General features: G+C 42.6%; 1 protein-coding gene across 1 annotated transcript; it reads left to right on the forward strand.

Annotated features, from left to right (window-relative positions):
* The first annotated feature begins 231 nt into the window (after positions 1 to 231).
* Positions 232 to 17,731, forward strand: LOC118371172 (transcription factor Sox-1a-like). Its single transcript, XM_035756505.1, has 2 exons — positions 232 to 1,355; positions 16,092 to 17,731. Exons 1-2 carry the CDS (start codon positions 519 to 521, stop codon positions 16,149 to 16,151), a joined length of 897 nt encoding a protein of 298 aa, XP_035612398.1. The 5' UTR covers positions 232 to 518; the 3' UTR covers positions 16,152 to 17,731.

Here is a 17,731-nt window from a genome sequence, read left to right on the forward strand (position 1 = left end):
AATAACTTTTAGGCTAGAAGTCTAGTCTTGAAAGTGGCAAACGGATTTATATGTAATTCCCGCAATTTTACTCACCATGTAACTTAGCGAGGGTGACCCACCTCTCACCCCCCTGCTCGTATGTTCCTCTTTCACTGGTTCTGCGTCACCTGACTGAGCGCCATGCAAATCGCTTTGCTTCTAGAACGCTATTGGCCGCTCGTTGCTCATTTAACCGCTGTCAAGGCGCTTCATATGGCTGCCGCTTTAACTAACTTCTCAACTCCGACAGGGAAAGTGGCTCAAATGCGCCTTCTGTCAGCGTGGATGTGAACCAACAACCGAAGAGGAGATAAAGCATCCACGGGGAGAACATTTCTCTGACACTCTATGTATTGGATTATTAATTAAGTTTGCATTTAATTATTTTTGAGGTGTAGGATTGTCGTTCCCTCGTGTGCACCTGCTCTGCCGGACTCGCGCGCCGACTGAACCAGACTTTGTTTCATCTGTTGGTTGAAAGTTTGAAAACAAGGTGAATGTATAGCATGATGATGGAGACGGACCTCCAGTCCCCTGGACCCCAAACGAACACACATTTGGGGCAAACGGGGCCGAACAGTGGGTCCAAAGCGAATCAGGACCGGGTGAAGCGTCCGATGAACGCGTTCATGGTGTGGTCCCGCGGGCAGCGGAGAAAGATGGCCCAGGAAAACCCCAAGATGCACAACTCTGAGATCAGCAAGCGGCTGGGAGCCGAGTGGAAGGTCATGTCCGAGGCGGAGAAGAGACCCTTCATCGACGAAGCGAAGCGGTTACGAGCAATGCACATGAAGGAACACCCGGATTACAAGTACAGACCGAGACGGAAGACCAAGACGCTGCTGAAAAAGGACAAATACTCTCTGGCCGGTGGCCTGCTCTCTGGGGCCGGCGGCGGTGGAATGGGTCTGGGTGTCGGAATGGGTTCATCCGGCGTCGGCCAGAGGTTAGAGAGCACCGGGGGCCACGGGGGCTCCGCCAGCTCAGGCTACGCTCACATGAATGGCTGGGCGAACGGTGCGTACACGGGGCAGATGGCTGCAGCTGCTGCCGCGGCGGCGATGATGCAAGAGGCACAGTTAGCTTACAGCCAGCACCCGGGCAGCGGGCATCACCACCACTCACACCACCACCACCACCCGCACAACCCCCAGCCCATGCACCGCTACGACATGTCGGCACTCCAGTACAGCCCCATCTCGAACTCTGAGGGCTACATGAGCGCATCTCCGTCCGGCTATGGCGGGATCCCCTACACGCAGCACCAGAGCTCTGGCGTCTCCTCCTCGGCTGCCATGGGCACGTTAGGGTCGCTGGTGAAGTCAGAGCCGAGCGTAAGCCCTCCCGTTAGCACTCACTCCAGGGGCCCTTGCCCCGGAGACTTGAGAGAGATGATAAGCATGTATTTACCGACCGGAGAGCCCGGGGACCCGTCGGTGCAAAGTAGACTCCACGCATTGCCGCAGCATTACCAGAGTGCGACGGCTGGGGTGAACGGAACGGTTCCATTAACGCATATATAGATTATTTATATGACTATGGAAACTGCAGACAGAATACAAAAACCCATAACCAAATATTTACTTATTTTTTAAATGATCACTGAACTACCTGCATTTTGTTCAGAATGTTTATGGTGTTCTTGTAAATGAAAAGTAAATTAGCCTATCCTTTCCCCTTTTGGAGTATACACTCTCTTACGAACAGGATATGAGTTCAGATACTGGTTGTTGTGTTATCATTTTGTAATTTTTTTATTAACCACACTTGTGGTTGAGGGCGATGCCAACCAAATTAATGAACACATTTGCTTAACTATAATCGAATTATTTTTGGTTCACTGTAAGTTATTGAAAAATAAGAACATGTTTTCCATAATCATGAAAGATGGTTTTAAAGATTGTAAACATTTCCGTTTACACTGTCTATTCATGATCATAATTATCTCTTCTTATTGTAATAATTATTGTAAATTGTGAATAATTTGAATATTTTAAAAGACTGACGCGCAACTGCTATTGTATAATTTACGAAATGCATTTCTGCTAGAGAGAGGTTCTGATATTGGGCTGAATTACAATTTAAATAAATTTCACACATATGTTGCTCTGATTCTACAAAAAAAGTGTTAGCTTGATTATTGTTCACTATCTTCAGTTGCAAATGGTAATGAGTTATATTTCATTTGAAGGCCACGAAACTTTGAGTCTGAGGTAAAGCTACTATACGGCAAAAACATTTTTTTAAATGGGAGAGTGTCTCTGGCAAACCCGTAACATGAAACAAATAGTTACAATGCGTAATATTTAATATAAGTCAACTTATTTTTTGGCCATTGTATTAAGTACACCCAAACCATTCTCAGGGTTTACCCTTATGGGTCTGTAATCGTTTCTGTAAAGTTAACGTTACTAGCAAGTTGTCACGATAGAACAGAGAGAAGCACAGTATTCACATTCGTCCTTCAGAATATAGACTACATTTCGGATATATGCGTGGCAACGTTTCACTTGCAATATATTTTTATAATTAATTATGCTATTTTTGTTCTTGATTCGATTTATAAGTTGTATTTGGAATCTTTTCATGTTTTTTCTTTCCCATGATAATTTGAACGCAATTAGGCTACTACATGCATTAGGCCTATGGTTTGTTTTATTTTGATTATTATTTTGATTACAAACGTAGACTAGACCTGTTCCGCAGGTATTGATTATACAATAGGCTTATAGCACTTACTAACTTGATTTTATGTTGTGATAATGTACAATAGATGATTAAAATAGCATAATATGATATATTTATGTAGTAACTTGACCAAAAATACATTAATATATCCTATAGCCCATAGAAAACAAGAGCAAAGCTTCTCGAGTTGGGTGACTTTTGTGGATTTTTGAAATACATATTTTCTTGCAAGCGCTGAAGGGATGAACCATGCAGGCCTATTTGGACAATAACGCTATGATTGCAAATGGCGATCACCAAATGCAATTAGTAAATGTAGAACGATTATACAGGCTCACTCAAATATCCTAGGCTATATTTTATCACTAAAATTATGTTTTTAAACTTAATAAATGTGTAGGATGTTTGACCTTTTTGTTATTGGCGAATTTAGGTCTACCCCTTTTATTGTTATCATGAACGGTATAATAGGCCTACTGCTTTCAGTAAGTTAGCCTAATATTATTTTACTTCATAGCATATTGTCCTAAATTATTCCACTTAAATTATTAAAAACTTGTTATAATTCAGATAAGGAGTTGTATAAACCAGAATTAGGTTGTATACATACATAGCAAACTTCATTTGATTACTTTAGAATAGTTTAGTATTGAATTGACCTCATCTCACATTTTACTTGTGACTGACTATCTCCCAGTATTGAATACATTGACTACGCTGTGAGTAGATAATCCTGATAAGTATGAGCTGAAGGCTTTTTAATGGTCTATTTGGGAGAAAAGTGGAAACTTTGCTGTTTTCTTGTTATGTGAGTAGGGGTCAAAGTTCAGGCTGTTTCCTTGATCCCTTAACAAAGCCTGTACCCCTGAATAGGAAGCAGTATGGTTACAAAGAAACCACATTAGTCAGTGATTGACACACTCTGCATCCCTGCCATAGGCCTACTACAGCAAGTATACTTATGAAGGCTGCAATGCCAGAACAATGTCCCAACAATATAGGGACAATTCAGTACAGCTCGGCTTGGCTCGCTAGACTTGGCTCGGTTTGGCCCTATAGTGTGTGACAGGCACTTGGATTTGAATGATCAATAACCACTTTTCTATTGAACTTAGATTTCCCCCAATAATGGTTGAATACATATTGCACTTCCAGGGAATAGATTCTGGATGGCAGTATCATCCAAGTAGATCAAGTTCTTTATTTAAGCTATGGTTGTATTACAGACGACATAGTACCTTCAACTCATTTGATCTTATTACCACTGTGTGTTTTGGAAGTTTTACCCTTTGGAGATTCTGAGATGATGGTTAGTGTGTATGGGATGTTAGATTCCTTTCCTCTGTGCCATGATGAATGGAGACTAGATGAAATCACCGTGCTGGAGAGGGAGATCTAAAATGTGTTGAAGAGGGTGATAAGTGTGTGTGACAGTTTTTTTGTGATTCGTTTTGAATCAGAGCAGATCATCTGTAGACATTAGGAAACAAGGAAGTGTGAGCTGTTCACTAGGTGTTTGAAGTGGAAGTGTTGTAATACCCACATGGCAGTCACAGACACTGAAACACATAGGCATGGCTAACATGATGAAATAAACAATTACACACAATTTAGATGTCTTATTAATACGTTGGCAGAAGTAGGTTATGGGGATCTCTTGTGTCTTTCAGTTTCAACTGGACAGTTAGTTATAAATTACTTTATCAAAACGGAGAGACTCATATGTCATCGGAGTAGGCTGTCATTGTAAATAAGAATTTGTTCTTAACTGACTTGCCTAGTTAAATAAAATAAAAAATGTAATAAAAATATGGTGTTACGAACAATCCATAAGAGCACAACAAATCATGATGCGCACGCGTATTGAATTGACAGTGATTTCCTCTTTGGGAGCAGCTTTATATGTGCATGATACATAGTTGCTGTTCTTATCTCCTGTTCAAATACTCCAATGCAATATCATTGCTGGGGCAGGAGGTTTTGGTCAGGGAACATGGAGAGGAGAAACTCCCCGCCCTATAGTCATTGCTAAACCTGTACGCAGAAACAAGTGACATGACCTCTGACCTAAGGGAACTTCTCTCTCATGCTGTGCTATGATTCCACAACCTTCTCCCCAAAGTGGGCACTTGCTCTATCCCTCTTATGGGTGGAACAGTATGGGAGTACGCATGGATTAGAGCAGAGGGAGTTCCCTTTGTAGTCCATTCCCTCTATGGGGGTTGCATGACACATTTCAAGACCTTTCGGAGCCTTTCTGTGCCTCATAGAGCTTGGAAAAAAAGTATGAGATGGTATTTTCTGTTGTGACTTATGAGGACAGTTACATCCTGTTTCAGGCTATTGTGTCGACAGTTAGTCCAAATCAGGCCCCAAAAGGCATTATAATACTTATTATTATTATTTGAAACTCTTCTGCTCTTACACTGTTTAAACTAGAAACGTCATTCAAACTTTAAAATGTGCATACTGGTCTGGATTGAGTTACATACATACAACTTTTTGATATCTTTTATACTTTTTAAACTATTACGTTTTTTGTTCTTCTTTCTTACCTCCATCCACTTTAATGGAATGTCCTCAACGTTCTAAAGGCTCCATTGTGACATCATCACTTCCAACATTCCATTCACTGTAATTGCAACAGTGCGACTTTTGACACAAATAAGCTACTTTGACCACTTTACCAACAACTTAGCCAATAAGGCTGCCAAGTGGCGCATCTCAGTGCTACGGGTTTCACTACAGACCCTGGTTTGTTCCCGGGCTGTATCACAACCGGCCGTGATTGGGAGTCCCATAGGGCGGCGCACAATTGGCCCAGCGTCGTCCGGGTTAGGGGAGGGTTTGGCCGTGGTAGGCCGTCATTGTAAAATAAGAATTTGTTCTTAACTGACTTGCCTAGTAAAAAAAATAAAAAAAAGTTAGTGCATGAAATATTCCTCTACTTCTCTGCTATTTAAATCTGAGCTCAGAACGAAAATATCTTATTCCAATCAAACGGTACAGTTATTTTAGTAACCACATCAACTACTTTTTCCCGTAACTTTATAAAACAACTGCCGTTTTGACCACTCCCACAACAGTATAGACAAACACTTAGAGGATCTAACATCATAGTCTAATTCTCTGCTATTCAAATCCGGACTCGGAACAGAATTATCTCATACCAATCAAGCGCTACAGATGTTGTTCTGAGTTTAGAGTGACAAAAAGTAACTAGCTAACGTCAGCTAACAGCTTTCTCATATCTCATCATTGAGAATCCCAAACAGAGCCGTTGCTATCGATACTCACAGACGTAGAGTCGCACAAGCAAAAATTACGAGTAGTGTGAATGGGGTGATTGCATTTAGAACAATTGTGAACACCAAGAAAGTAGCGACAATGAGGCAGACAATGCAACATCGCATCGTCCTCCTTAGGATCGAGCCTCGTGCTCTAAATAACTCAACTGCTAATCCCGCTGCTCTGATTGGTAGTGCTGAGCATTAAATGCTTTTTCAGACCGGTTTGGTTTCGGTACGATTATTAAAAAATAATAATGGTTTTCGATTTCGGTTTTGATTGTTTTGTTTAACATTAAGTGCACTATGCATTATGTGGGTTGAATGCTTTAACAACACCGAATAAAACAATGAATACAAGTCCCATGATGGTAGTGACTGCCCCTTACTGCTTAGCCATCATTTATTCACATACTTTACTTTAATAATATATTTCAGTTGTGTATATTACTTTGGTTTTATTTGATGACATTAATCATTCATTTAATTTAATTTACTCCGAAGTAATCATCTCATAGAGCTGCTGCCTATGCTGTATGACAAAATCACTATTTTAGTAGCAGACCAGACAAGTAGAAGTGCAATTGATTATGGTCATTGGAATTAATTACCATGTTTTCTGCACTAAACTATGTAGAAATATATACCTCAACTTCCTACTACATTGCACAGTTCAGGTTTGATCTGATTTATCTCTAGAGAAACTTTCCAATGTGTGCGTTGAGCTCACAGAAAAAAAATAACAAAATGGAATTAAAATAATTTATATGACGTTGGTCAATTAGTTGTTTAATAAATGAAAAATAACTGACATTCCAGTTAATCGCTCAGCACTACTGATTGGATAGAGCGAAGCTGTCTCCATTCACTCCTTTCATATTTAACCCGATCACTTCTCATCGCACACCTTTCAGTTTTCACGCAACAATTGTAGTTTAGATAGTTCAGAACTACTGACCACAACCTACTGACCATAACCACACAACTACTGGCCAACTTCTACTGAACCACAAATATTGTAAACAACCACACAACTACCGACAACAACTACTAACCACAGCTTCTGACCAAAGCCACACAACTACTGACCACAACGACTAAACCAAAACGACTAACACAACCACAAGACTACTAACCACAACTACTGACCACAAAACTTCTGGACCACACAACTAATGTCCACAACAACACAACTCCTGACCACAACTGCTGAACCACACAACTACTTACCAAAACTACTGACCAAAACTACTGACCACTACTGAAAACAACTACTGATCACAATTACTGACCACAACCACACAACTAATGAACCACACAACTACTTACCAAAACTACTGACCGCTACTGAGCACAACTACTGAGCACAACTAACGATGACAAAAATGAACCACGCAACTCCTGACCACAACTACTGTCCACCACTACTGACCACAACCACACAACTACTGACCAGAACCACTGACCACAACCACTGACCACAAACATACTGAACCACACAACTACTGACCACAAAAAAGGCGCACCCCACAACTACTGACCACAACTACTGCTCAGGTTGGCACTAGCTCTGGTCCAGCTCTGGTCCTGGGTGTAGCAAGCTAGCTAAGGTTTGCACTTGCTCTGGTCTGCACTATAAATTATAACTACTATTATAACTACTTAAATGTGAATAAATTAGCATATAATACCCACCAACAATAATTGTAACTATTGAACCGTTCAAGCTAGAGACACCAAACCAACTTCACATGTTCAGGCTATCATACCCCGTAATTTCCTAACAATTACCCAACAAATCAATCAATATTTTAATCTAACTACTTTTTCAACTACAACCAGTCACCACCATTACTACTGCAGACACTACCACTACTATAACTTATTTCATTTAGTTTGCTAGAAAAAATGCTTCACCCGTGCTGCAGACGGCTATATCGGTCCACTGAAAAAATATTATTTTACATTTGTATTATTATTTGTATTATTATTTTTTAGGTGGTGCAGCAGCTACTTCCCGTAGCTATGCTGTTAGCCTAAATCATTTATTTATTAGATCGAGCTACAGGTAGCTAGCTATCAGTAGGTCTACATGTGAACATATTCTACCTATTTCTTCAACTACCACAAAAATCATTTTAAAGAGCTGTCATCACTAGATCCATCATATTTCTTTCCCCAAATAATATCCTAAAACTTTCCAATCATTATATCATCATTCAACTAAAATCAAACTTAATTTGCACTGAACAAAAGTAAATCGTGCATCTATTTTTCTGAAATTCACTGCATGAATAATTCATAGTGGCTTTGCTTTCCTATGATGTCCACATGATCCTACCTTTTATTTCAGTCTTCTGAAAGAAGATCACTATGTCTTTCTTCTTTCAGTTTTCACATGCAACAATGCAAGAAATATAGAAATATAGGAATATAGAAACTTTCACCACCAGTTTTGCCCCAATCAGGAATATCAAACTGTTCCACCATTTAGAAAACTGATGATACATCTTGTACTGTAGGCCTATACACATCTATCTGCCTATAGGTAGGTGTACTGCCTTATTTAAAATTGGTTAACTATGGTGTATACCAGTGGAGGCTGGTGGGATGAGCTATATGAGGACGGGCTCATTGTAATGGCTGTAATGTAATCCATGGAATGGAGTCGAACATGTGGCTTCCATTTAGACGTAACAACTAGCCCGTCCTCCAATAGCTCCTCCCACCAGCCTCCACTGGTACCAACTTTAGAAGTTCAGAGGACCATACCGCACCTACGGCCGCCTACAGCACCTATCAGAGACCCGCCTGCCCAAGATACAGGTGGAGACCATTGAATTCAATAAAACAAACTGCTGAATTCAATAAAACAAACGGCTGAAAACTGAGTTTGGTGTGGATCCTAAACAGAGCGTCTGCAGAGCTCCCCTCCTACGCAGCGGAGGAGCGCATCGCATTGCCCGCTTGGAGGTTATTTGTATTTTATCTGCAGATGTAAAGCGACACAGATTAACACTGAAAAAACAGAGAGGCGGGGCGCGTCACGGCACATCGCTAGGTTAAAAGAGGAGTGTTCTGGTAAATTGAACCCGAATAATTTACTACTCGACCACAGAGGGGAAAGTGGAAGGGAGGGGAAGTGATTGGGAACGGGGTTTGGGGCAAAGGTGGCGATGTGGAGGTTGGGGAATGGAAGAGAGGAAGAGGGAGGGGAACAGCAGCAGTAAATCTCTGACCAATAAATCTCTCCAGCATGCGATACTCTTATCTTGTAGCCACCGATATATTCTACGCTAGGAAGCCATCAGCGCTGGCGCACACTCGGCGCTGGTAAAGCCCCGATCCCTTGCACTCGCTGTCCTAAATGGGGATAATTAGCGTCACTTTATCACGCCTCTGCATATTTTCTCCGCGTTCCCTCCATCCCCAACGCCCCCCTCCCCAAAAAAACCCAGCCGAGCTTGCCTGCTCTCGGTGCCCGCTCTGTCACAGAAGATTACGGAGACAGATTGCACAGAACGAATGTGCCAGGCAAGATTAGCGGGGAATAGAGAAAGCAACTGGGCCAATGAATTCCTCGCGAGGGCCTTATCGTGCAATTACACGTTGACATGTTTAACAATCTTGCTGCCTCTTAATCCCGCGCTCTTCCAGGCGCGCTGCGATGCTGCTGTTGCTGCTGCTCTGTCCAGCACCATACACTGGAGAACAGGCCCCAAAGCACCGACACGTGGTGGCACACAGGCTGCTGACACACACACAGGGAAAGTTTATTATTTTTTCACACATTTGCAAACTTTTACTCTTGTTGTTTCTTGCTCTCTTGCAATGCTGTTTCCTCACAACACGAGCAATTTTGAGGATGATGTTCTGTAGCCTATCCTTCTGCACTGTTTGTCAGAAGATTTTCAATTAGACAGTGTCTAAGCAATCAGCCGGGGAAATTATTCTATTGATGATTAAACTTTGAAGTTGAATGGAAATAATAAGTTTAATGAGGATTAAACTTTGAAGTTTAATCATCCACATTTTGAATACTTCTCTGTAGTATGGTTTTATTTGAGGATTTTTAACCTATGAACGGGGACCCTGTGAAAATGGTTGATAATGTTGGGAATATAGGGCTCGGGAGTGTAGCTGCATCTCAGTGCTAGAGGCGTCACTACAGACACCCTGGTTCGAATCCAGGCTGTATCATAACCGGCCGTGATTTGGAGTCCCATAGTGCGGCGCACAATTGACCCATCGTCGTTCGGGTTGGGCCGGTGTAGGCTGTCATTGTAAATAATAATTTGTTCTTAACTGACTTGCCAAGCTAAATAAAATGTAATTGATTAAGGCCTAAACCGTATTTCACCGTCCATCGCGAAGAGTGATGTTGAGCAATATTTAGCCTTGACCATTTGTTTAGAGTTCGTTTTGACTCTTTTCCCCTCTCTCCTCTTTCCTCCTTCACTCTTTCCTCCTTCACCCCCACCCCCCTTAACTTCCCTCCTCTCCCTCCATCCCTCCTGCTTGGTGGTAGCGGGGCCTGTGTGGGAGTGATTGTGAGCGCCACTGTTGGAATTTGGCAGCGGCCGCGGTTTGGAGAGCCGCCCCACGCTGAGCCCCATTCAGCGACCCGCGCACTGTGAGGTTGGGAAGTTTCACTCAGCCGTACAACTCAATGCCCCAACAAAGGCGATTACAAGCCCCAGTGCATTCCTGAAGGGACCCGGTAGCGACGCAGGTGCGAGGGAACCGGGGGAACCCGTCAGAGAAGTGTCAAAAACGGGACAGTGCCGGGACCACACAAAACCTAACGCACCGCGGGTAGCAGGGATTTTTTTGGAAGGGGTCGGGGGTAGAATGAAAATAATAAGTTTGATGAGGATAACGTTTTGGGGTGCTTTAGAACAGGCTTGTCTGTCTGCCCAGTGAATGAAAGGAAGAGAAATCGTCCAATTTAGTGAGAGAAACACATTTCTTAGACACATTTTCAAGTCAGCAATGCCCTGATTGTTGATTTGAAAAGAATATACTTATTTCGGCTTAGCCGAAATATCGATATTTGACCAAATAATTGAAATGCCACTTACAAAAAAAATCGTATAAAAAAGCGAAAAGTAGTCTGCAAGAAAAAATCTCCTCTAATTCTTCCTCGATTGGTAGCAGAATAAATGGTGCACAGAGGTTAACTGCGTTGCAATGCGCCCAAGCGTGTGTTTTTGGCTGGCTATAGGTCTGTCTGTATCGTGGAGACAGACGGTATATTTGATTAGAGCAGCGCCTAACTATCAGTTACCGAGGAGAAACAGAGGATCCCTAAGGAGCGGTAATCAGCACGCCAGCAGCTCGCGGACCTCTCATTTCCCACCACTGAAACATAATGGAGGCGCGCAGGACCGCATGAGAATCAGCCCAGCGCAGAAAAATAACTGTCACTCACTGTTTGGCGACCAAATACAAGACACAGTATTCATTCCTCTGTGACACTCAACAGCTAGAGTCTGTGAATTAAATTTACAAAAACGAAACGTACTTTTTGTTTGTTAAGAACACCTCGTTTGTAGCATCTTTGGAAGAGTTTCCTTATTATAGGCCTATGGAAAGGGAATTCTGTAAGTAGGTGCACAACATTTTCACCTTTTTGGTGTGTGTGCGTGCGTGCCTCTAATTTCCATGCGTGGACGCCATGGGGGTCTTGTGTAATCGGACCACTCCGCTCTTCCCTGCCCTCACCTGAGTGCTACCCACAGGGGTGAGTGGGGGACAAAAGCGGTCCTCGGCACCGGCAGCGGTGGTCAGTCAAGCAGAGCGGACTATGCTAATGTTCCTGACCCAGAGAGGCAAAGCGGGGCGAACAGAGATTCCGATTGTTCATGATTTCACGAAATACACAGCTGCAAAGCAATGCTAGCAATGCTGCGATACTTTCAGATCCAAGCCAATGCATGACACGGCCAGAGTATACTCTGTAATCGCCAATTTAAAGTATGTATACCTGCAGTTTGACCACGTTCAGAAAGGGAGTTGTGCCTAACTTCAGGCAAAGCTGAAAGGACTTCTGACTATAACTTGAACGTTATTCTATATCGTTAATATGATCCAATGCCTCTCTTTCTATCTGCCCCTGCTGTAGCCTGTGTAAAGCACTGTCAAATACTACAAGATTAGAAACGTTGATCATTCCTGCGTGCTTCACTTTATACCATTCAATCCGGACGAGAGCTGTCCAGTGCTGAAATGACAGCGACTGAAATCACGTCATTTCAGCACCTCCTCGAGTCGTGCGTGAAAAAGCCAACAGTGTGTAGACTCTCTGCTGAAAAATGTATTGTAAAAAAAGTATAGGCTATTGGATTAGGCCAAACTGGATGATTTATCAGGGTGGCAGGAAGCATTGCCTTTAAGAGCGTTGGGCCAGTAATCGACATGAGCAAGGCACTTAACACTAACTACTTCTGTAAGACGCTCTGGATAAGAGCATCTGCTAAATTACAAAAATGTCAAATGTAGGCAACTGAAGAAGTGAAGTGCATGATCTCCTATACTAAAGTTGATTGAATTCAATCAAATTGAGGGACAATAGAATAAATTAATAACACCACAGTAGACAAATTCTAGATGTGGTGAATCATTTCCAAAAGTTGTACGCTTGAAAACGCAATGGGTTACCTAAATTCCATACTTACAGTACCAGTCAAAAGTTTGGACACACCTACTCATTCAAGGGTTTTTCTTTATTTTTGCTACATTCTAAATTATAAAATAATAGTGAAGACATCAACAAAACTATGGCATAGCACATGTAAAAAGTTTTTGTAAAAAGTGTTGAACAAATTCTTCAAAGTATCCACCCTTTGTGTTGATGACAGCTTTGCAAACTCATGGCATTCTTTCAACCAGATTCATGAGGAATGCTTTTCCAACAGTCTTGAAGGAGTTCCCACATATGCTTAGCACTCGTTGGCTGCTTTCCTTCTGTAAGGACAAACGCTGGGAAACGAGAAGCAAGTACAGGGAGTGAACATTTAATAAATAACAGACATGAAACAGAATATGGATAGCGTCTGGACAGGGGAAACAAAACAACATGAATGCAGACACCGGGATGAAACTGAGGAATAAATAAATATAGGTGAGGTAATCAATATGTGATGGAGTCCAGGTGAGTAAAATGAAGCGCTGGTGCATGTAACAATGGTGACAGGTGTGTGTAATGATGGGCAGCCTGGCGCCCTCAAGTGCCAGAGAGGGGGAGCGGGCGCAGGCGTGACACCTTCACTCTGCGGTCCAACTCATCCCAAACGATCTCAATTGGGTTGAGGTCAGGTGATTGTGGAGTTGGTCTTTTATGGACTTGGTCTTTTGCCAAATAGGGGTATGTTCTGTATACCAACCCCTACCTTGTCACACAACTGATTGGCTCAAACTCATTAAGAAGGAAATCATTTCCACAATGAACTTTTAACAAGGCCACCTGTTAATTGAAATTCATTCCAGGTGACTACCTCGTGAAGCTGGTTGAGAGAATCCCAAGAGTGTGCAAAACTGTCATCAAGGCAAAGGGAGGCTACATTGAAGAATCGAAAATCGGAAATATATTCTGATTTGTTTAACACTTTTTTGCTTACTACATGATGTTATTTCATAGTTTTGATGTCTTCACTATTATTCTACAATGTAGAAAATAGTAAAAGTAAAGAAAAAATCTTGAGTAATTAGGTGTGTCCAAACTTTTGATTGGTACTGTACTTCACAGCCTATATTTGACCCCTCTCCCGGAGTCAACCAGACAACAACACCCTGTGAAAGGACAAAACACCGCCTGGAATTGTTTTTGTTTTCCCTCCAATGGTTGCTTGCTGTTTTGTGTAGGGGCGAACTTATACCGCTGATTGAGGCTGAGCCGCTTCAGTCCAAAGCTATCATCTACGAGCTGACAATAACAGGAGAGAAGAGAACGAAAATACTTGATGTTTATGGATCGCTCATTGATCTTGCGCGGGTCTTTGAAGCGGTTTGTTTGTTTGTTTGTTATTTTGATGACTGACTCATTGTAAACAGACAGCGGGGGTTGGGGGACTGCTAGGAGGGTTGGCGCGGCCGCGGGAGCGCGCACAATTCCCTTTCGCTTGGACGGTCGATGACAGCATGTGATCCGGTGTTCATGCCTGGAGACGCGAGGAAATGGTGGCAGAGGGAGCAGGGTAGTTTGGCGGTAATGACACCCCCTACAGCTCGTTATTACTTAAAGACCATGTCGCTGTGAAATTAGAGTTTGGTGGTGGCATGGTGCTCTGAGCTTGTCAGTCTCCCCAGCCTGCTCACTCCTTCCTCCCAACCATCTACTCCCTTCACAGAGCCACATCCGCAAGATCTTTCTTTTTGAATTTTTGAATGTATTTTCTCTATCTCTTTCTCTCTCACACACACACACACACACACACACACACACACACACACACACACACAGAGAGCGAGAGAGAGAGAGAGAGATCATAATATTTTGTTGAAGTTTTCCTTTCATTTCTATGTTTCTCTATGAATGCTTATGTAGGACTATAAGGTCATAAATGAGTTATGTCCCTATGACACTGTAATAATCAGTCTATGGATTGTGATAATAGTGATCAATCAATAAATTAATCAGATGTATGTTTGAAACCATTTTTACATCAACATATGTGGTTTAGAGCAAAGGTGTCTTGCTGGTCTGAATGTTTTGTATCAGGTCCAGTTGACTCAGCTGTCCTCCATGTGTTCTCCTCCACATCTTTAACATTCACAATAACATCAGCCAGTGAAGAGAGACTGATGTCGCTAACAGTATGAAGCACAGTGCTTACTGCTGCCAAGACAGCTAATCCTTTTAGTGCAATCACACACACACACACACACACACACACACACACACACACACACACACACACACACACACACACACACACACACACACACACACACACACACACACACACACACACACACACACACACACACACACACACACACACACACACACACACACACACACACACACACACACACACACACACACAATTCTCTATCTTACAGTCACACACACACAAACACACACCAGGCTGTAAAGGATTTCTGATAGCTCAGTGCCAGGTGATTATTTCCAAAGTGGCGTGGAAGGGGTTAATGGGAGCTCAACGAGTCGGGCTAAGAAACATTGTTTTTATTTCCTGATACTGCAGCCCTGCACCACGCTGATAGCTGTTTGAACTCCCTGAACTCTGACCTTTGTGAGGTCAAGTGATCAACAACCGTGGTCGTTTAGATGGGGTCAGATTATAGCCTGTAAGGGATGTGCACTTCACACCAATCCCTCAGTGGAGGAGGTGTAAATTGCCTTTAATGATTATGATAACGCTACTCTAATTGTTTCCAAGGCCATTAGATTGTTTTAAACTATCAGACAATTTAGCAGAGCTCGGTGAAATGGGATTAATTTGATTCATTTATAAGTGTGCTGATAACCTTACTGGTCTTAAGGAAATTCAACTTTTGGCCTACATTTACATCATGTGTGTGTGTGTGTGTGTGTGTGTGTGTGTGTGTGTGTGTGTGTGTGTGTGTGTGTGTGTGTGTGTGTGTGTGTGTGTGTGTGTGTGTGTGTGTGTGTGTGTGTGTGTGTGTGTGTGTGTGTGTGGATGTTAGTTTTAAGCATGGTAGGTACAATTCACAGGTGGCTGGAGGACAGGCTCATAGTAATTGCTGGAATATAAACAATGGAATTATATCAAACACATGGTTACCATGTCCTCCCCTCACCAGCCTCCTGTGGTACAATTACTGTAAATAATAACTCTACCTGGTCAATCATGGATAAGAAAAATAAAGATTATACTGTATGGTTGGAGACCAGACTTCATGTGGATGTGGTCTAGGACCTACCTGTTCTTTCCCCCTAGTCTGCCAGTTTCCAAGAAAGCTCCATATCTGTGTGATCAGAAGAGATAAATATTGTTGTGGTGTCTGAACTGACTGACTGCTGACCTTTAGATGTCTGTCTCACTAAGTCCATCGTCTCTCTCTCTCTCTCTTTCCCCTTCTCTCTCCCTATCCCCCCTCCCTCCCCAGGGTGTCCAGTATGATGACTGCCATGGTGGACTGTCCATGGATCACCGTGGAGACCTGTGATTGACAGACAGGCACTAGCCCCCGTCTGGCTGGCTGGCAGGCCGTCATTACGATGAGCAGGAGCAGATTTGCTATGCTGGCGACAGGACCGCACGGGAAATGTCAACGACCATCAGAGCCCCAGACAGACTCCCCTCCCCCAAGTACCTCACCTAATGTCAGCTAATGCCCATGCTCATCATCCAGACCCTCGGTACCATCAACACAGCTTCACATACTTCATTTACACTCATTTACAAACCACATGCACACAAAGCACTCTACCCCTGTATAATTCGTCCAACAACTCAACTCGCCTCACCCAAACCCCCACATGGCTCACCCATCCCTCACATATTTCACCCCAACCCCTATGTATCACCCAACAGCCTCACACCTCATCCAACCACCACAGTACCTCACTCCTTATGTGCGTCATCCGCCCCACACATCCACCCGTCACCCCCCCGTCACCCCCCATGCACTTCAGCCAGCCTCCTATATTAATACCCTGTCTCCCTCTATTGGCCTATTGCCCAGCAGCACTCTGCATGTTAACATTTCAAAATTCCTCAAATTGTGAGAAAGAAGTATTTTCTTGCCTTCAGTCTATTGTGAACAGCCAGTCTGCCCTGCATGCCAGACAGCTAGCTAGAACGTCACGTGTGGCCAGTTCTGAGACAGACTGGCACTCTCACAGGCACCCTGACTAGAGTAAGTGCCTCACACATATTACAGCAGTTTATTGCAGTTTGGCAGGACACTGACAACAAGACCAGCCAATGCCTGGCAAACTGACTGACCCCCGGGCTAGTTGGCACCTAGTAAGATAAGGAGAAAATATAAGGAATATGACATTGAGATCATGTGTAAGTGAAAAAGGTTTCAGTAATTATTTTCTCTTTCTTTAAGTGTTTTTTTTCTGCAAACGTACACACAGTGCAAACGTTTAGGAAATCTGTTCCAAGGTATCTCTCTAGTAAAGTCTTAACAGTCATCCTTCTCCTCTCCGGGCCCAGACACAGTGTCAAGTTCATGTTGGTGCTATTCAGAGCTCTGCTGCCTTGAATGATACCACAAAACGAAATAAACACATTAAAATGGCTTCCTGTCGCCTCTCATTGGCGACACAGGAGAACATCTCAGTTTCATTACATAGGAAATTAAAAGGAAGGGTAATTGTAGAGTACAAGGAGGAAAGGTGAGGAAAACTTTCTGCGAGACCACAATCTAACTATATTACATATAATCACTCATTGAAATCGTTTTTTATTTATTTGAATTCTGTTCCTCCAGCCTGTGGGATTTTTAAAATTCCTGCCATTGATCTAGAAGCTGCTTGAAGCATTGGGAGAGAGGGTTAGATCTGTGGTATGGAAATACTGGGCAGAAGTTATGAATGAGGCAATCTAAAAAATTAATGGGTAAATCAATGAAGCATTCAATGTGCATCAACATTGACTTAATCAAGCATTCGTCTTTATGGTCTTGTATTATTGATTTTATATCAACGTATCAAGTTGAAATCGAAATGATTTTTGCTTCTGTACATTTTGAGGATTGACTGAAAACCTGTCCCTTGCATTAGAAATAAAATGCAA

The sequence above is a fragment of the Oncorhynchus keta genome, chromosome 7 (genome assembly GCF_023373465.1).
Source record: "Oncorhynchus keta strain PuntledgeMale-10-30-2019 chromosome 7, Oket_V2, whole genome shotgun sequence".
NCBI classification, from domain to species: domain Eukaryota; kingdom Metazoa; phylum Chordata; class Actinopteri; order Salmoniformes; family Salmonidae; genus Oncorhynchus; species Oncorhynchus keta.